The sequence below is a fragment of the Oreochromis niloticus genome, linkage group LG15, assembly GCF_001858045.2.
Source record: "Oreochromis niloticus isolate F11D_XX linkage group LG15, O_niloticus_UMD_NMBU, whole genome shotgun sequence".
Classification (NCBI taxonomy): Eukaryota; Metazoa; Chordata; class Actinopteri; order Cichliformes; family Cichlidae; genus Oreochromis; species Oreochromis niloticus.
The window spans coordinates 440,865-461,900 of NC_031980.2; the positions used below are offsets into that span (position 1 = coordinate 440,865).

Below are 21,036 nucleotides of genomic sequence, written 5' to 3' on the forward strand. Positions count from 1 at the left end.
GCAGCACACAGGGTTAAATACTTTCACATTTACCGCCGATAAAAGTAACCGCCACTTGTACACAGCACCGTGGAAAGCCCCTGTAAGGTCTAAGAAACACTTACGACAGTCCAGGGTTCACTCCCACAGCTCCTCCACCTGTTGCATTTCCTGAAGACTTCCCGCAGGAATCAGTCAAGCCATGTCAGCTCGCAGCTAAAGGGATTTGCTGCAGACTTAAGTCAGAGAGCTTCCAAGTCCGTCAGCTGCTCCGCGCTCACGCGGACCACCGCTATGAGACGGAATTGAGCGCCGCTCTGTGGACGCACCTGTCGTAGAGTCTGCGCGTCTCCTTCCAGCTGCGCTTATTCAGCACATGTTGGGATGTTTTCGCGAAACAGCCCCACTCGGTATTAAATAAGGCAAACTTGCCGTTGTTTTACTCACGAACACATTTACACGTCAATAAATGACAGGTTAAAAACTGCGAAAGTGTGTTTACGTTATTTTGCGACAGCCGCTATCGCCGCACGACAGGTGCCGTGTTCGGTCGCAACGTGGAGTTGTTTACTGTTACTCCAGAGTGCTGTCGGGCGTTAAAGACAGATGAAGAACTTTTAACAGACCTCCTTTCGTAAATAATTGGAATAGGTGACTAACTGTGAAATGGGGAAGCCAAAGAAAAAGAGTGAGTGTGTGGCAAAGCGTTTAAAACATCGCAAACTGCTTTCTAAAGTGCTGAGGGTGATTGTAGCTTAAAGCTAATGCTAACTGCAGGTCCCATAAGATGATGACAGAAGCTGCATAACTCGGTAGAGAAGAGTTCAGGAACTTTTCTCGTTTTATTAAAGATCCGTTACACTGCATATTGGGCTGTAATTCACTCCGTAAAGCTGCATTTTAGAATTTAGACTCCTGCACATTATAAAGATGTGTATATACTGTATATTACTGTACACTATTCTTATTGTATATATTGTACATCTTATATCTATTTCATCTGTTCCTCTGTCTCTCCTGCTGCTTTGAGTATGTACATGACAAAAGAATTTCCCTCGGGATAAATAAAGTTGTTCTTATTTTTATATAACCTGCGAATAAACCTTCAAACTGCGATGACAGGAATCTCACTATGCTGCTCTTGTTCTTGGTCAGGTGAACTGAGCCGAGCCGAGCTGATGATGATGACCATTGCCGATGTCATCAAGCAGCTGGTTGAAGCCCACGAGAAGGGAAAAGACATCAATCTTAACAAGTAAGTAATCTAAACGATACAGTAGACATACAGCGTGTGCAACAATAGTCTGTAACCAAGACAACAATGAAATGGTCCCACTAACAGTCTACCACAGGCGTGGGCAATCTCAGTCCACGAGGGCCGCTGTCCCTGCAGGTTTTAGATCTCACCTTGGGTCAACACACCTGAATCACATGATTAGTTCGTTACCAGGCCTCTGGAGAACTTCAGGACATGTTGAGGAGCTAATTTAGCCATTTAAATCAGCTGGTTGGTTCGAGGACACATCTAAAACCTGCAGGGACACCGGCCCTCGTGGACTGAGATTGCCCACCCCTGGTCTACCGTCTGTGTATGTGAAGTTGGATTAGTCTTAATGCTCTTTGGCACAGAGCTCCACTGAACAGCACTGCTGCACTGACACATGTCTTTATTCTAAAAAATGTGCACTGTAGTTTATTTATGAACAGCTCGACAACAACGACCGTTTTCTGTGTTGGGCTATTGCAAAAATGCACGTGTAAGCCATCCGTGTAAGGAATTAGAAATTGGTATCAGCTGCAGGAAACAGTCATGTGATTACTGTGTAGATTACATATGCTACATATTACAATAATTAAGAATCTACTATAGATGGTAGATTTCCCCCCCTTACATTTAAGACATGGTTCTTTCTCTGGGCCTGTGGCCATCTAAGTGCTGCAGTCCTGAGGTGTGAGGAGAGGAGAGGAGAGGACCCAGTGTCTTATTATTCATGCAAACTTCACAACCAAACATCTGGTGTGTGTGCATTAGTGCATTTGGCATGGGTGACTTGTACATCTGTGAAGAGCCCCACAATGCAATATGATTTATGGAGGTTTTGAAGGAATCGATGCTGCCATCCAGATGTCAAGCAAGACAATGCTAGACCACAATGTCCAAAAGACATAAGCACTCAGTAAGACATTAGCACATTATTGAACAATAAATATGACAAAGGAGCAGCTGAAACACAACATGTCGAGGAACAACGAGAAACCTCTTCCTGTCAACACCAGAGCCGTTGATCTCCTCAATGGGAAAGCTGTGCCTATTCCAACCTTTTTTAAAAGCTTTTCGTGGCATCAAATCAAGTTCAAGTTCAAATTTTATTCGCCACATGCAGGTTGCCCTGCAGTGGAATGCACCCGCCTCCCGACCTTACACACACAACACAGACATCACATTGGGATACAAGTCGGAGAACGGCTACATTACAGAAAACCACTGAAATGTACACTACAATGGGAAAGTACAAGAGGAAAAAAAGAGACCTCTACTCATGCTGAGCTCCTATGGGAGGACAGCATGAGAACAGGAAACAAAAAAAACTCCTCTGCACAGAAAGCACATAGATGTCCACAGCACAACATTATGGAGCACGTGACCAGCAACAGGGTTGGGTAGGGGGTGAGGAGTAATCCTAGGCAAACACAGCAGCCATCCTGCCACTGCGCCGTCTCTCCAGCGCGGGCCCAGACCCGCCGTGTTCTCCAGGAGGGAACAAGCATCGAAGGCGTTTGGAAAGGGAGGGGGGGGATGAGTGAGTGCTTATCAGTGTAAGTGTATGTGTGTGCGTGTCCAGTGTTCAGCTGAGACAGTGTCCATCGCCCAAAATGAGTTTGCATTAAAGAACAATTTTAATTAGTTTTTTGTACAATTTTCAGTTGGAGGTGAGTTTTAAGTGAGTTGCATTTTGTGTTTTCAAACAGAGTTAAGACTCAGGCCTCAGCTAAATATGGACTTGAAGCTCAGCCCCGATTGGTGGATATCATTGCGGCTGTCCCACCACAATACCGTCGAGCGCTGGTGCCCAAACTAAAGGCCAAACCTATCCGCACTGCCAGTGGGGTAAGTTGTGTTTCTTCTGCCGTCTATATCTCTGTCCTGCAGTCTGATATTTCAGGTTAAGGTTCAGTAAGGCTGAAATAAAATGCACTAAGTGTCATGTTGAGTAATAGTTTGGAGTCACATGTTAGCAGATGTGTGTGTGTTTATGTCTGGTATAGTCTGAACACAGCGTACAACACTGATGAGGTTTAATCCTTCAGCTCAGCTTTAGATGGACAGTGAAGATTACATTTGGAAATGCATGAACGTTCAGACTATATGGAATTATATCTCTCACAATACCTAACCACAAAAATAGGAGCAGATTTAGTAACTTGTGTTTTTACTGCAGATTGCAGTCGTAGCTGTGATGTGTAAACCTCATCGATGTCCTCACATCAGCTTTACAGGCAACATCTGTGTGTAAGTATATTTAGTGGTCATACTGTGGTACACAGAACAAACCCTAAAGCCAGATAGATGTGAAACCTTTGACATGTTTGAGCTTGAAGTGCTGACAGCAGTTTATTGATAATCAGATGTGTATTAATAATCAGTTTTTTGTTTTTACTCTGGCAGCTACTGTCCTGGTGGACCGGACTCTGACTTTGAGTACTCCACACAGTCTTACACTGGCTACGAGGTGAAGCACCTTGATTTCATCTACTGTGTATGCCTGGATGGAAAGTTTGAAGCCTGATAAAGTAAAGTAGTTGTGTCCTCAACCCAACCTGGGAGCTGTTTCCACAGCAGCCTCTGCGTCCCATTCTACTTTCAGAAACTCTAAAATCCGCAAATAAGCCTCCAGTCAGAGAGCAACGTGCTCGATCAGAATGAAATGTTATTGTCAGGTCTTTAAGATTTATGCCTGATCATCCAGGACTTTGTGAGGACAAAGATTTAAAAATGAATTCTGGATTTATCCTGGAGCCAGTTTAGAGAAGCTGCGGACAAAATCGAATCGTGTCAGTGCTCTCGCTGTGTTTGTGTAGAGACCAGAATTTATACACATGTGCATCGACACACACGTGTAGCTACATTTCTAGGGAAGTTCACATCACGTTATGATGTCGTGTTTGAGAATTGTCTTTGTTTGTGACTTCCCTACAGTGAAGAACCCAGAGGTAGAAATCCGTTATAATAATTATAGTAATCCAACCTAGAAGTAACAGGTACATGAAGTCGTACCTTCAGCATCATGAGGCAGGATGTTTGCAGAGATATTGTGCAGGTGAACAAGAGCATTCCTCCGAAACGGTTTAACATTCAGCTTAAAGGACACGCTCTGTTCAGAAATGACTCCCAGGTTCCTCACAGTGTTACTGGAGGCCAGAGTGATGCCACCCACATACATCAAGTTTTTATATTTTGTGCATTGATACGTTAAGTCATGTTTTTTAATTTAACCCAAAAAACAGATGTGTAAGGTTCTTAGCACAGAACCCTGTGGAACTCCATGTCTGTCTTTTGTATGTAAGCAAACGTACGTTAAACGTCCTTCCCGCTTCTCCCCTTCTTTCTGACAGCCGACTTCCATGAGAGCCATCCGAGCTCGTTACGACCCCTACCTACAGACCAGACATCGAGTGGAGCAGGTCAGTGATTTTCTACGGTGTACTTTTAAAAAATTGACATTGTTTTTATTTTTCGTGTTGTTTTGGCTTTTCCTGAAATTACAGAAGCAGGAAGCACCTTAATCAGGTGTTTCGATTGACCCGCCTGCGTTTAGCACACATGAAATGTGTCTCTGTATGTGGTCTCTAGATGAGCCGTTTCCACAAATCAGCCGGTGATAATATATTTAGTGTGCTGTAATGACTGTCGAGGCTTTCACTGACCCTAATTATGCCATTATTTAAATTTATGGGCTCATTAGTGCTTTGCAGCAGAGCAAAGTCATTCATTGGAACAGTTCATGTGGATCTTTTTTTAAACTGGACACAGTTTTCATCTTTTCCATGGAGCTTTGCCTGTGGGAGGTCCGGTTTATGTGCACTAGCTGTTTAAAGTTTAATTCCAGTTAATTTTTTGAGGGAACAAAATGATTGTTCGGCTGAATAATGGTGTGTTGCTGCACTTAGCTGAAGTTGCAGATAAGTCCATTGCTTTAATGGTACCCAATCCTCGGGTGTGATTTGCAGCTGAAGCAGTTGGGCCACAGCGTCGACAAAGTGGAGTTCATCGTGATGGGTGGGACCTTCATGGCTCTGCCCGAGGACTACAGAGACTACTTCATCAGAAACCTTCACGACGCCCTGTCAGGACACACCTCTAACAACGTGGCTGAGGCTGTGAGGTATTTAATGAAGCGTTTAGCCTGTGTCCCTGTCTGTGTCTCACAATAAGACCAGAACACAATAGTAGGATCTCTCTTGATAACAGAAGAAGGACGTTAAAGTGGTCACGTATGCTAGAACTACTGAGAATAACAACAGTAGCATGTTCTCGAGATGTTTGGACCCTTCCATGCTAGTGGTTGAAAAGTAAATGGCTGCTTTTGTAGCGTGAAAACATTTCCAATGAGATAATGTCGAATTTAAAGGTTGGATTTCATGTTGGTTTCAAAAAGATCGCAGCGAATGATGCAGAGATTATGAAGCGGCTGACGTCTTTGACACGGGGATGTGTTGATTCCTGTAGTGATTATTAGAAAGAGGTTTTTGCTGTAGGCCCTGTTTGTGCGTTCAGTTGTTTCCCTGAAGGCCACTCGCTCCTGCAGCCTCTGGTCTCAGCTGCAGTGTTTTTACCATCGTGTTTTGCTGGTTGTAAAGTTGTAACCACAAGGGGGAGCTACTTTACCATTTTCAGTATGTCCCTGAACTCACTGAGCTCTTCCCGCCTTCTGATCATCTCATTTTAGTCTTACTGTCCATTTGCTTGTTGACATCAGTCAAACTATTTCCCTGAGTCTTACCTGAAATCTTCTGTCACCTGTTGTTTGTGTTTGACCTCTTCTGCATATTTTGGTGGTGGTTTGAAACATAACTTTTAAATTTTGATTAATTACTTGATAAGCCAGTTTTTTTAGTGCCGTGCTTGTGTCATGTGGCAGACCTCAGCCTTTCCCCGTCTGTAACAATGGCTCCTGCTCTTTCCTGCCGTCTCTCAGGAAAGAAGAGACGGTCTCTTCCGCTGAGACCATGTCGGGGCAACAGTAGATGGATCAGCTGATTGCCCAGACGCAGCTCTGTCTTCTGACCAGTCCGAAGTGTGGACACAGCTTTTCATTTAATGGTTTTTCTTTATTTTCATGATTATTTACATTGTAGATTCTCTAGATTGAAACAAAAAAGTGTGAAATAACCCAGAACATGTTTTATATTATAGATTCTTTAAAACAGCCCCCCTTTGCTTTGATTACTGCTTTGCACACTCTGGGCCTTCTCCATGAGCTTCATGAGGTCGTCACCTGAAATGGTTTTCCAACAATCTCGAAGGAACCAAAGATCTCAGATGTGGACTCATCAGACCAAAGCACACTGGTTTCCCACTGGTCCCACTGGTCTAATGTCCACTCCTCGTGTTTCTTGGCCCAAACAAATCTCTTCTGCTTGTTGCTTTTCCTTAGTCGTGACCATAAAGGCCTGATTCACACAGTCTCCTCTGAACATGTAGAGATGTGTCTGCTGCTGGAGCTCTGTGTGGCATCTATCTGGGCTCTAATCTGCTGTTAACCCGTGATGAGGCTGGTGACTTGGATGGATTTACCCTCAGCAGCAGAGGTGACTCTTGGGCTTCCTTTTCATAAACATGTGAGCCAGTTTGGTCATAGCGTTTGATGGTTTTTGTGACTGCACTTGGGGACACATTCAAAGTTTTAGCAAGAAACTCCACAAGTGATCCCTGACAGGCACACCTGTGAGAACCATCTCAGGTTTGCAGCGCTGTCAACCAAGCAAAGGGCGGCTGCTTAGAGGAATCTGAAATATAAAACATATTTAGAGTTATTTATCTTTTTTTTTCTTTGCTTCCAAAGATCTGGCTTCATATATTTGATGTCTTCAGTTTGTATTTACAATTTAGAAGCAGTAAAACCACCAAACCTGTGACTGCTGCTGTACATCATCATGTCTGTTTCCTCAGAGGCTGCGCTGCACACCATGCTGAGGTTTGGCTGATCATTCTTTGGGAATCACCGTGTGTGTCACCAAACGTATTAACCTTGATTACATGTTTATATAATCAGCTGAAAAATAAAAATAAAGCCAGTGCAGCATGACTGTAGTACTGAGACTGAGAAAAGAATAAGCGAGGCCACTCTGACGAGTCCTCTGCTTTTACTCCCATCGATTTCTCACTCAGCCACTTGTGGCCAGCTTTGAATGAAATTGTCCCGCAGCTACTCAGTATGGATGAGTAGCAATGCCAAGATGACTCGGAGAAGATTCAGAGTCAAGTTTATAGAGATGATTGGACCAAATAATGGGTTTTGTCTGCGGTCTGAAGCAGCTGCACCAACCTGTTTGTCTGCAGGAGCTATTTGCTTTCCTAAAGTCCGATTAGGCCCGAGAGGCTAGTTTGTGTGATTGCGTGTCTCTTCTGATATATGTCGCCTGTGTGTGCACAAGTGTGTTTGCGGGAAGCATGTGAAAGTGTGCCTGAATTTTCCCTGCACTTCTATCAGCATGCTTTGTTAAGATGCTAGGATTACGGTAATTGCAGTGGCTGCGTCTGCTGCTCAGGAAGCAGGAAACACTCGGTTTTGCTGCCCTTATCTCTGTGCCTCAGTGTGTGTGTGTGTGTGTGTGTGTGTGTGTGTGTGTTTGAAAAAAGTCGTGTGCATTTGATGTTCACGTCTCTGCTTCTCACCGTGCGCACCCTGCTCCTGATCGGATCACAGCAGTGAGATACCTCGAGATAATCGCCCGAGATAATAGACTTTTTATTGATTCATCTCACACAATCTGATCATTCTCTCTGGAGCATAAACTCTTGTAATTGGTGTAAATCAGCCAGCAGACTGTAAAAGATGGACGTTTATTGCCAGCAGATACAGAGTCTGAAGGAATATGAGCCGGTGTGAGGGCAGCTAATCGTCATCAGAGCAGCTGGAGTGGAGAAAATGACACCTGGCCAGTGTCACGAAAAGAGATGTGTGTGTGTCTGTGTGTGTGTGTGTGTGTGAGAGATTTCACTCAAATAAGTTTGAAAGTAGCACTGGAGCCAGACTCGATGGAGCTCATGTTGTTTCTGTCTCGAGATAACATTTGTAGAAGACGAGTGAACGCGCTGCGTCACATATTGCTCCGTTCTCCGTCTCAGGCGTCCTTGTAGTTCTTTATTGCTTTATTAATCAGCCTGAGCCACATGGCATGCAGGGAGACATAGTTTAGTGAGCAGTGTGGCCTACTGTTAATATTTAATGGGTTAGCTTTTATGATCATTCTGCATGTTGTTCCAAATATTACTGAAATGGAAAAGTTACAGAGCGTATAGCGGAGTACGTTGGGGTGGGACTGACTCGGAGATTCGAGGTGTCACAGACCAGGGCGGAAACGACCCTGTCAAAACTGATGCATTGCTGGAGATCAGTCAGATGTGAGCAACAGTGTTTGGTATGATCACAAACACAGTCTGTCAGTGCAGTGAAAGCAGGCAGAGTCAGTCATGATCGGCCTCCTCAACATAGCTGGACAGACTGAGATCATCCTGACAGAGAACTGAGCAAACATGCTGTGAGTGAAGCCTGGAGAAGTGTTCCTGAGAGAGTTCAGGCTGGGTTGAAGAATAAAGGTGCTCATACCAAATGTTCACTTTGAAGACCATTAAACTTGTACAAACTCTGTTTTTGCCTCATGTACTGTATTTTCATGTTTTCAATAAATCACTGCACCTCAGAAAGAAATGAGGGGCAACTCAAGACTTTTCACACAGCACTGAAAATCATAAAGAAATAGAGATTATTCAGCATTCAAACGAAGGGTCTGATTTAATATGTTATACAGAGACAAACTATTTAAATGGACGAGCCAGTCGGGACTTTCTAAAGTTTCTGCTTTTCTTAATCGAATGTGTGATTTCTGTTTGATGCCAAGACTGTTGTCAGATTTCACTTAATATGAACGAGATGTTATCAGGTTCACTCAGATTTGAAATGGAAGAAGTCTCAGCAGGACTCTGTTTAGATTTCACTGAAAGTGTTTGTGGACTTTGCAGAAAGATTAGACTCACTGACTTTGTGGCAGAGTTGCAGACAAATCTGAATCCAGGTTTATAAGCTGGAATTGTTTGTAATAAAGCAGATTTTCATCTGGACGAACCACGAGCTTCATTTGAGATGTTACCCAGCCAATGGCTGCTCTGACTCATGCAGTGCTCCCGCGTCTCCTGCTTCTCATAATCCTGAGAGCCTCAAAATATATTTTAATTATCTCAAAAGTTGGCAGATGTATTTGTTAAATCCATTTTAAAGGGGGTTAAAGACAGCTTCAAACAAAATGCTTGAATCCAGTAGGACCAAACACATCTCTTAATAAGTAAATCCTGATCATACCCAGTAAACAAAGTGTCAGTGACTTGCAAACAAAACACTTGTTAATGTCTCATTTAGCATTTTCCCCTGTCATGCATTTTCTTTATTGGATTAATCAGTGTGTCTTTAATGTGAGGTTAGTGTTAACTGTCGGGATAATGAGCCGAGCAAACTCGCAGCCTGTAAATTGATGTTGCTAAATGGTCCCAGTAATATGTTTCCTTCATATGGAACAGCTCAAACATTTAGACTAAATAGTGAAATTAAAAAGACATTATCACACAGACATGAAAGCGATATTTTAAAAACACCTAATGAGCAGAAACGACATCAGCACAAGTAACTGGGAGCGTTTTTTCTCCTGCAGGTACTCTGAGCGCAGTCATACCAAGTGCGTGGGGATCACTATCGAGACGCGGCCCGACTACTGCCTGAAGCGGCACCTCAGTGACATGCTGGGCTACGGATGCACCCGGCTGGAGATAGGAGTCCAGAGCGTCTATGAAGACGTGGCCCGTGACACCAACAGGTCCGTGGGTGGAGCAGGGAGAACGTAGAAGTAAAGTGACAGCAGCAGCAGCAGCTTTAACGGGGTTGCAGCCTGCAGGCTTTAACAGCTACTCTCTGCTTGTGTGTTTGTGCAGAGGCCACACGGTGCGAGCTGTGTGCGAGTCTTTCCACCTGGCAAAGGATGCCGGCTTCAAAGTGGTCGCCCACATGATGCCTGACCTGCCGAACGTGGGCATGGAGAGGGATGTGGAGCAGTTCATTGTGAGCGTTTTTCTTTTTCTTTAGCACAGTTTTACCTTCTGAGCTGAAGGTGAGAACAGATACGAGGAACGAGTGAGGGTCGGTAGGTTATTGCTTTGTCAATAAGAGGGAACCACGTCCAACCAGGGTGAATGGACTTGATTTTAGAAGTTAAATGATGGCAGCCTTTTGCTTGTACAGTGCTGTGAATCACTGTCTTCTGCATATACAGGAAATGTTGTGAGTCCTTACAGTAATCGCATTATTTTTGAGGCCTTGTTGGCGGCCTCCCTGGCGGCCTCCCTGGCATATTCTGGTCGCTATGGAAAAATGTGCATTCCCCGAGCAGCTGGTTGGTGGTTGCTGGAGGTCGGTAGCTTTTCTGGGTGATGTCAGGCTGAATAAGAAGGTGCTGCACCAAAAATGTCTTCTCGACTGCTTTGGTCACCAGCAGATGGCCACGGTTTGGATGGAAGGTGCCGACCTCTCTGCAAACACAAAGTGATGGTGAAACTCAAAAAAGTGAGACACAAACTTCAAAGTTTTGTCCTTCCTGCTCAAACAACACGTTTCAAAGACGCAGCTTTTACTTCCACAGCTCTGTGTTTGTGCTAACGAGCGTCCAGCTGCAGACTGCCATGACCGTCTGCTAACGGCTAACATGGTCATGTGAACAGGCTCAGGGGGGTATCAGCACACATTTCTGGGGGGGTTGGGGAGGGGTCCACTTCCTGGGTAACTTGCAGAATTTTGAATAATGTTTTAAGTTTTACTTCTGTCATCCTTGTCTTCTTTTTTTAAACAAGCACGGCAGTTACAAACAGAAATATACCAACACGTGGACCTTCAGTACAGGCTCCGCCTCGCTGACTGACATCAGCACAAATATGGCGGTCAGTGTTTATCACGGATCATGTTTTGCACTGACTGAATGTTAAAAGATGGTTTGATTAAAACGATGAAAGGTGTTACCGCAGATATTTTTAAACTGAAGATTAAAGACAAAAGCATAATGTAGAGAAACAGAAAGCATCAACTGCTGGTCACATGATTATTTTGGACTTCAGCGTTGGCCAGGATTGAATCCCTGATTGGATATTTTTATGGATCATCTTCATAAGAAAAGTTTTAAGCAGACAGAAGTGCGTCGGCGTGTTCTTGAGAAACAAAATGAGTAAAAGCTCCAGACTAAAAATAGCACGTTTGGTTGATCATCAGGTTTATTGTTTGTGGGATAAGTAGTCAGACCTTCCCTCTTCTGCATGGCATCAGCGTGCGTCATCTCACAGTACCAAGTACGTCCCAAAATAGACCCGAGAAGATGGCGACTGTCACTCACAGTCGATGGGAGTCTTGTCAGATGTCACTCAACGGCGGGCTCAGTTTGCTGCTCTGATTGGAAACATGGCTGAATGCGCAGAATCAGACGGGCGTCTTCCCAGAGCGCCAGACTGTAGGGTGTAAATGATGACTCGGTTTGAAGCTGCGTGCGCTCTGAGCTCATTCCACTTGTTTTGAAATCAGGTGATGAAAATGCAACGAAGGAAAAGAGCAGATATGACACTGGCTGTGTAAGAACCAGCAGTGATATTGATTTCCCCTCTCGTACCTGATTATTAAACCGTTTTTGTGTTTCGTTTTTAAACTGCTGCGTCTGATACCCGGCTCGCTTTGAAGCAGAATCTGATACGGACATGAAAAGATCCCAAACCTCCGTGGTGCTCTGAGATTAGCTGCTTTCACACTCAGCTCAAAGTGAAGACATGTTTGAAAAAGATGTTTTAATCTCATTAATCTCAAATACTTAAGTTTAAAATGTCAGAGTTTGTAGAAGCCTTGGCTAAGAGCACAGCGTGTTGTTTGGTTCTCACAGGTCCAGGGTTTTTTTGCCCTGTATGCAGGGCATGCTTATGGACTTCAGTTGTGTGTGTCAGTCCAGTCACTGAGTGTACACAACAGCTGCCACCCCTGAGGAGCCTGTGTGAGCACTGAGCGGCTCGTTCAGCAGACTTTTACAGGAAGGAGGTCACTCTTACCAGCAGCTGTCAGAGGGCTGCTCATCAGCTGTGTTCACTGTACGTTTCACCAGAATCACCCCCCCAACACACACACACACACACACACACACACGCACACACACACACGCACACACACACACGCGCGCTATATATTATAATATATAATATAATATATAATATAAACTATACATTCTATAGTTTATATTCCCCCTGCTATAACAGCTGTGTAACACCCAAGTTTCTCATTGGTGGGATAATAAAGGTATATTCTATTCTATTCTATTCTATTCTATTCTAGAACACCTCTGGCAGCAGTAACTGGAAGGAGTCATGTTTCGTATCATTGGTCTCTGATATCTTGGTGGGGGACATTCGTCCCACTCTTCTTCACAGTTCTGCTTTTATTGTGAAGGTGTGAGGAGTTCATTGGCAGGTGCTACTATCCTCACCTTCATACAGGGAGGACTTTATTTCAAATATAATTATATGGCAAGTGTCTGTGAGTGCAGCGACTCATGAGAGCAGAGTAGGATTTCTCTCCGAGCAGAATAATGAAGGTGTGCAGCGTCTGCAGTCTGCTGCACATCAGCTGTGGGCTTCACTTTTCTCAAAACAAGCAGTTAAAGTTGTGGAAACCCCACATACATGTGTGTTTACTGAAGCCGTCATGCCTGTGAACGTGTCTCACATTGTAAGGTGGAGGGCAGGACTGTGACAGGAAGCAGACTAAGTGTGTATCTGTGTGTTTCCTTCCCTGTAGCGTTTCCTCTGTCACTCGTCCTCTGTGCCGTCTGTGTTTCTCCCAGACTGCCCACAGTATTTTCTCTCTCTCGTCTCCTTGTTTGCCTCTTTTCTCCTCCCGTTGTCTCTCACTTATCTCTTTCTTCTCTCTCCTCTCCAGTTGTAACGTTCCTCTTTTCTCCCGTCATCATTCCTTCGCTCCCGTCTCCTCCACCAGTCCTCTTCCTCTCTGCCTCTTTTATCACACTGACACTTAAATTATACAACTTGTGTGTGACTCCCCTTTGCTCCTCCTCATCATATCTAATCTTCCATGACACCTGTCTTGCCAGTGAGTGGAGGGTAAAAAATATGAATTTTCACTCCGAGATCCAAACTAAGCATTTCAGGATCCTTTTCCTGGAATCCATAAAAATCCGAGCTAACGCTCTTACTGACAGAGCATCCAGGAATAGCCGGTTTGAAGGACGGGAAGAAGAAATGATCAGAAAAGGTGGAGGAAATGGAGAAGAGAGGAGTGCGTAGATTTGCATTAAGATATTTCAGGACACATTTGGTTCACTTTAGTTTGCTTAATACATTCTGCAGTCGCACACTGTGGAGTACTTCCTTTGTAGTAGCAGGTCCTTATTTTATGTCTTCACCACATTTTGTGCCAGAAGAATATTTCAAAAAGGCTGAGCAAACGTTTCCATCCCAACAGCAGTACAGACTGTACATGACCGAAAACAGGTTCAATTAGTTCATGCAGAGCTCAAAAAGAAGATGAGTGGACTTCTTTAAGTTTATTAGGTTGTTAAAGCTCTCGTTCAAGAGGCTCCTTCAGTCGCAGGTGTTTAAATAGGAAGCGGTCGACCCCTCCAGGGTTTAAACACCGGGAGCTCGTTCAGGTTCTTGAGACTACGTGACCAGACGGACGGGGATCAGCCGCTGTCTGTCTGCTACACTCATGTAAAGAAATATAAGCAGTTGTGTACAAAATTAAAAACATCTTGTAATTCAATAAACTGAAGCACCAGATTTGGTGCCAACGACTTAAAGCAGTTGGTCTCTCACATTTTAGTCCTGCACGAGCCAACTTGGGCCAAGCTTTATCCATCGGCCTCACGTTTGCCGTCACTTTGGTTTACAGACAGCTGCTAATAATAGTCTGATTGAGGCCTTCTGTTTGCAAACATTTGGAGGCGGGGTCTCCTCATTGTCTTTTGGGTTTGCATTCATCTCGACCAATCAGACATGCTTTCTGTTATCTGTGGCTGCTGTCTGTTATAATGACCCCGCTGCTGTCTGCAGCATCCCAGAGCAGTTTAAATCTGCAGAGAGCAGCAACAGGAGAACTTTGCACATCACGCTCGTTCTGATAATGAAATTCGATTACAACTTCCTCCCAGCCTGAGCTCCTCCCTCACTTATCTCCTGTGTACAGATGCTCCTGTTCTCAGGGAGGCATCCTAAGAAGGTTCTTCTCTACCAACCAACAGAAGCTGTGAATTTACAATCCAAACCAGTAGCAGGTGCAGACTCGCCATCCCGAGTCCCAGGTCTCCTTCTTTTAGTATCGAAGCGTTGTTATTTATCGGATCGGCTCCCCCTCCTCCCTCACCTCCCTCCCTGCAGCTGCACTGCAGGGCCGTGTGGGACATGTCCTCGTGTGATTATGAGCTGTGACGAGAGAGGGGGAGATTATGAGATACCGATAATGCGGCCTATTTTGGAGAATGCGCCTCCATTCCAGATTTTCACGGTCCTGATCATGATAGCGAGCGCAGAGGGGAGGAGAATGACTGGAAATCACACCGACTCCTCTTACTGCACAGACCCAGACATTTCTTTCCTCCCACTGAATAACTGAGTGTCAGTGGATGCTGCTTTTAGCCGGGCTCATTGCCTCTGCACAGGGCCCATTTTTCTTGACCCGTGTGGAAAAGTCACATAAATGAAGTCAACCTCCTTTTCTCTCTGACCCCGTTTCCTCAGTTTAGAGAAGCTCAAACGTAGTCTTTGCTTTATTCCAGAAATAAAACTGTGATGCAAAGGTGAATTGTTCTCTGTTGTTAAGCCGTGAGTTTAAAGTGCAACATGGATCTGCTTGTTCCAGGAGTTTTTTGAAAATCCAGCTTTCAGGCCAGATGGGCTGAAACTGTACCCCACCCTGGTCATCCGAGGCACGGGTCTGTACGAGCTGTGGAAGACCGGCCGGTACAAGAGCTACACGCCCAGCGCACTGGTGGACCTCGTGGCTCGGATTCTGGCGCTGGTGCCGCCCTGGACACGAGTGTACCGAGTGCAGAGGTGAGCAGATACACTTGATGGTACGTAAGCTGTGTGCATGATTCTCGGGAATCTTAATAATTCCAGCACTTGGCTAAAGCCAGGTCATGCTTCAGAGCAGCATCTGTAGGTGATGAAGTTTAACGAACTCTCTGTTATCAGAAGAAAGCCTTAAAGATGCAGTCAGTAATTGTTTGAGGTTATTTCATAGAACAAAGATCCTAAACTCATAAATATGCATAGGACAGCATATACAGCTTCCAACAGGTACATGTGTTCTCCAAAACTTTGAATGAATGTAATGAAAATGCACAGAGGCAGCCAGCGGTTTGTGGAGGCTGCTGTTAGCGGTTGGAAGTGACTCACATATGAGCCTCACCCAGACAGCTGAGGTAAACCGTGGTCTCTCTCTCACACACACACACACACACACACACACACACAACAGGGGAAAAAGAACAGTGGCCAGTTTTTCAGGTACCTTTGTGCTAAAAACATCAAAATACTGCAAAATATTCAGTGGATTGTATTTTATTCCTTAAATATATTCAGTATCATAGTGTGTGCAAAATGTCTTTTTTTGGGCCATAACTGAGTACAATCCAAATGTAATGACATTTGTCATTTTACAGCCACCACAGTGACGATTATTACAGTAGAATCTGCATCTATCTGTTTTATATGTCTAATAAGAATTAATTTAAGGTGTGAACTATGCAAAGCTACAGGAATGGAGTGCAAGAATAAAAATGTGGAGATGAAGCTGAGATGAACCATGAAATGGTTTGTGAATGCTTGACCCACTGGTGACCTGTCCAGAGTGTGTACCCCCCCACCCCCCCCACACACACACACACACTGGAAAAGGTGGATGGTCGTTTGAATGGCCGTTACATTAGAAGTATTGGTGGAAAAACATGACAGCAGAGCTATTTCTGTATAAAAAAGAAATTCTGTTAGTATAGAAAACCATGAGTGCAGTACTGTACCACGATGTGGAGTGCCTCTGCTGCTCAATCATTTCTTGTATCATCCGCCCATCAGGGACATCCCCATGCCGCTGGTGAGCTCTGGCGTGGAGCACGGCAACCTGAGAGAGCTGGCACTGGCCAGGATGAAGGACATGGGCACCGAGGTGAGACTGTAAGGCCTGACATGCTGTGCGTCAGCTTGTTTTAAGGAAGGAAGGCTAATGGTTGATCCGACAACAGTTGAACTCGAGTGGCGACAACTGCCAACAGGCAAATGCTGACTGTGAGAATAATTTTCCCCCTGTAGCTGTTGTGGGTAAGATGACAGATTAAAACACCTCACAGGTGTAGCTGAGGACTGTTGGAGCACAGAATTGAGTACCCTCCCTCCCAGCCAGCCTCCTCCAGCATTTATTGAATTTATGCTGGAAAGTAGAAAGTAGATTAGAACGTGGGTACAAGTCCAGCCAAGCTGAAAACACCAGGCTGGGCTGCACATGCGAGAGTCAGCAGCTGCAGAGCGTCGTTTAAAGAGACTGGATTTAAAAAGCAGCCTTTATCAGACAGCGAGAGCTGAGCTGAAACGCCACCACAGAAATATACACGGCAGCTCTGCGTTGCTCTTCCCAAAAACACCAACTACCCTCACGCTGCACTGTAACGTCAGCCGTGTGTGGCTGAGCTCCACACACGGCTAGAAACCAGAATCACGCTGCGTTCGATGTCACACGTAGCTCTGCGCTGTTATGCTGATGTTGTGATGCCAAATTATTCAAACTTGACCTACTTCTCTTGTTGACGCTTCAAACTTTTCCAGCCGGTTTGCAGACAGCTGGCACAAAGTTTTCTTAATGCTAAAAATAAATCTGAAAACAGAAGCTGCTCCTCTTTGTTCACCTCATCTCGTTTCCCTGTTTTAAACATAACTAATGCTGTGATGAAGTCTGTAGTTCAGGCTTTAAACCGCTGTGAGCACTTGAGGGCAGAACAGCTGAATGAAGGTGGAGCCTAAATGACTCGTGTCAGACGGGATGAATACGAATTGGTTTGAGATGGGAGTCACACACATTGACTCTACAGCTGAGGTACGTATTCCCGAGAGGTTACCGTAGCGGATGGATGTGCACATTCAATTTTAGGAAAGATGATTCCTCCAATTTACTCGGGCTTGGAGCCAGCGCTCCTTGAGACTGGACTCGAGTCTCCTCCTGGCCTCGACCTGGGGATGCGTCGTGTTCACCACTGCACAGAGCCGCTGCTACGCTGAGCTCCTCTAGAATCCAAGGATAAAACTTTGAGGCTGGAAATGAGCAGAAATGGTCCCCCTTAAGACACGGCTGGCCATCCTTGAAACAGAAAGCTTTAAAGTTCGAATCCTTAAGATTTCAGGCCGGTTTAATTTGGAGACACAGCGGTTACCGTGGTAACAGCAAGTGCCCTTTATCTGTCCTTAAACAGCTGCTGACAGCAGAGGAGGGACTGGTGTATTTACGGTGCTGCCAGCGAGGCTCCAGTTTGATTTTAGGCATTGCTGTGGTCTGACTTCATGTTGCACACGCCAACAGAGGTCCTCACATTACAGCGGGGACATGCTTTGGCTAACCAGCTGATCAGTATTTACACAGATAAACAGTCGAGCCCCCCCACACCCCCAGATCCCTAATGGGGCTCCATACAGTCATCAGTGACTTACGACCATCTAACACGATAACACCTCCAGCAACATCTCGCTGACGTGTTGCTTTTTCATCTTTCTGCACACGTCTCACCTGTGGAACACCTGTGGCTTCAGTCGTGGCATAGGTCTGCGTAGGAGCAGGTAACACCGCAGCCCACAGTCAGTCTATCGTTTTGTGACTGTGTGCAGTTAGACTGCAGGTCCAGACGTGGAGTCAGATTTAACTTGTGAGAAATCTGAGATGATAAAAGTCTGTTTTATATCCATATAAGCTGCATGTGCAGGAACATTACACTGATGAGCTGTAACAGCTGTGGGGTGATTTGACTTTCTGATTTGTCTGTGTGTGTGTGTGTGTGTGTGTGTGTGTGTGTGTGTCTGTGGGTTTGTGCGCCTGCAGTGTCGTGACGTCAGAACCCGGGAAGTGGGCATCCAGGAGATCCACCACAAAGTCCGACCTTACCAGGTAACCAGCGCCCTCACTCGCAGTCTGAGACGAGCTGAGGAGATGTCGTGGTTTCCTACTGTTCCCTAACACAGATGTCTGTGTGCAGGTGGAGCTGATACGGAGAGACTATGTGGCCAACAGCGGCTGGGAGACCTTTCTCTCCTATGAAGACCCTGAGCAGGACATCCTGATTGGCCTGTTGCGGCTGCGCCGCTGCTCTCCGCAGTCCTTCCGCCCGGAGCTCAAAGGAGGCGTGTCCATCGTCCGTGAGCTGCACGTGTATGGCAGCGTGGTCCCCGTGAGCAGCCGAGACCCGAGCAAGTTCCAGCATCAGGTTGCTTACACTTTCACACACATGCACACGTCATGGTTTTGCTCCAAGCCTGTCCGGGTTTTTCTCCACACCAGGCGAACCTCAGAAGCTCTGAATGTTTTCAAACCGATTGTATTTGTGTTACGTGTGCAGGGGTTTGGCATGATGCTGATGGAGGAGGCTGAAAGAATCGCCAGGGATGAGCACGGCTCCTGCAAACTGGCTGTTATATCAGGTGAGTCGTTCAGCGCATCAGCTGTGAGTCGGCACAGACGATGTGAACTGTTCTGACACAGAAAAATCAAACACTTCAGTTTGTTTTTATAAAAGTAGACAATCTTTAGTAACTGTAACCACGGAGACCACAGTGAAAGGAGGAAAAATCTTCACCCTTCACCAGAAACTTGATGCTTTTAATCTGAAGGAGCAGAGAAGTGTTTTTGAAAATGTGGCTGACACTGAGTTCGATCTCCCTTCTACACTGTAATAAATGACTACCGTAAATCCCGGACTACAGAGCGCACCTGATTAAAAGCCGCATGCTCTAATTGTAGAAAGAAAATCAATTCTGTAGTTGTACAGGCCGCACCGGATTTTAAGCCGTATGCGTTTCGCTTGTAATATGAGATATTTACACAGAAATATTACACGTGAGGATTTTTAATGTTCAATTTAATCCGTAAGGTAACATAAACATGGTAACATAAACGTTATGGTAAGATACAAAAATACATACTGCAAATGCTTTTTTTCCTCGAACAGCGCCTGTAACACGGCTACCTTTAAGTATACGTACGTATCGGTAACACACAAATTACATTGCTTATGGTTTTTTTACGGAACAGTGCATAAACAACATTACAACGTCTCTTAACTACTGATAACAATATATACCGTATATATACTACTTATCATTTTGATTGGTCTACTGTTACCAGGCAAAATGTTTTTGGCCGCATGAAAAAAAATATGCATTAGCCGCACGTCAGTATAAGCCGCAGTGCTCACAGTGTGGGAAAAAAGTAGCGGCTTATACGGTACTTATTTTTTAAGTGCTGGTTTACACATTCGCCTAACAACAGAAAGATCCCTGGTTTGATCCCGGGATGAGACTTGGCCAAATCAAACAGGGGGCCCCGCCCGGTGTGCTGAGGCCTCGTGAATAACACAGATTTATCTGTGATGAGCCAATAAACTCACTGCGTGTGTCAGACTGAGAGATTATCAGGAGCCAGTGATGTGAATGTTTGGGTCCTGTGACACTGAGAACGCTGTGATTCATCCTGCAGGTGTAGGAACAAGGAACTACTACAGGAAGATGGGCTACGAGCTGGAGGGACCGTATATGGTGAAGGACCTGTACGGGCCGGGAGCGGACTGAAACGGATTTTATTTATCAAAACAGCACTCTGGGACACGAATATTAACGTGATGGTGTTCTGCAGTATCGGAGGAGGTACTGGTCGGCTTCTTCTTTTATCTGGAGCACACCGAGGCCGCCGCCGCATTTCTTCTGTTTTTTAAAGATAAGGAGACGTACCAGAGGATGTAAGGAATTAGGGAACGTTATCTAGGGTGAAGCCAGCCTTGTGTTTTGAGTTCAAATTAAGATTCTTTAAACGTGCAGTGTCATCATATGGGCGCCTTTTATTTAAAGTTTCCGAGTCTCCCCCTTTTCTGTAAACACGGGTCCCGGGTCGCACCGCTCGGACTCTTTCACAACAAGCAGCACTGATTCACTTTGACGTGGAACAAGAGCGAACCTGCCGAGGCATTTTTAATTCCACTCCAATGATCCGTGCGCGCAGCGGAGAAAAATCGGGATATCTGGGTATCCATGAAATAACCGTTTGCCTGGGATGGAATGAGACGCCTGCATCACGGTTCCAGTTAATCATATTTATGTTGCAATCACATAAAAACCCATTACGAGGGGAGCGTTCATTAACGGTTGGCGGCGGATGAACGAACAGTAGAAAGTGTCCTCGCCGGGCAGCTGTTGTTTTGATTTGTAGGGCAGGAAATTGAATATTAGCGTTACATAAAAGCCTCTCAGTTAATCCCGTTTCTTGTGTTTTCTGTCATGCCTTCTTGTCTTTTTCTGGAACAATAAAGTATATTTCAGTAACTGTGCTTGTGAGATTTTGAGTTGTTGTTGCAGGGAGACATTTGAGGCGTTAAAACTAAACGACAGAAAGGCAGAAAGCTTCCAGAGGTAAAGGTCACGTCCTATCAGAGTCTCCGATAATGGGATCTTCACCGCCGCGCGTTGATAGCAGACCCGTGCCGAGAGCTCATTTGACAAAT

The 21,036-nt window shown here is 45.1% G+C and overlaps 2 protein-coding genes and 1 long non-coding RNA gene across 7 annotated transcripts in view; 2 read left to right on the forward strand and 1 right to left on the reverse strand.

Annotated features, from left to right (window-relative positions):
* LOC100711011 (kinesin-like protein KIF13B) overlaps positions 1-524 on the reverse strand; it is a 32,276-nt gene extending 31,752 nt beyond the window's left edge. For all 5 annotated transcript variants that reach the window (XM_025899297.1, XM_025899298.1, XM_025899299.1 and 2 more), the window contains exon 1: positions 105-524. The gene's annotated coding sequence lies outside the window, so the exon portion shown is untranslated. The remainder of the gene's footprint in view (positions 1-104) is intronic.
* On the forward strand, positions 515-20,789 carry elp3 (elongator acetyltransferase complex subunit 3). Its single transcript, XM_003440841.5, has 15 exons — positions 515-667; positions 1,135-1,234; positions 2,950-3,088; positions 3,420-3,490; positions 3,647-3,710; positions 4,594-4,662; positions 5,209-5,363; positions 9,907-10,068; positions 10,184-10,310; positions 15,147-15,340; positions 16,364-16,454; positions 18,369-18,434; positions 18,523-18,750; positions 18,883-18,964; positions 20,019-20,789. Exons 1-15 carry the CDS (start codon positions 646-648, stop codon positions 20,108-20,110), a joined length of 1,662 nt encoding a protein of 553 aa, XP_003440889.1. The 5' UTR covers positions 515-645; the 3' UTR covers positions 20,111-20,789.
* Positions 6,648-8,852, forward strand: LOC112842539 (uncharacterized). Its single transcript, XR_003214351.1, has 2 exons — positions 6,648-6,789; positions 7,091-8,852. It is a non-coding gene; the product is annotated as an uncharacterized LOC112842539 (long non-coding RNA).
* Positions 20,790-21,036: the final 247 nt, after the last annotated feature.

Excerpts from the sequence above, each read along its gene's own strand:
- elp3 (XM_003440841.5), top strand. The coding sequence starts at position 646 with ATGGGGAAGCCAAAGAAAAAGA. Across the intron at positions 4,663-5,208 it reads CCAGACATCGAGTGGAGCAG|CTGAAGCAGTTGGGCCACAG; the intron begins GTCAGTGATTTT and ends TGTGATTTGCAG. Across the intron at positions 18,435-18,522 it reads ACAAAGTCCGACCTTACCAG|GTGGAGCTGATACGGAGAGA; the intron begins GTAACCAGCGCC and ends GTCTGTGTGCAG.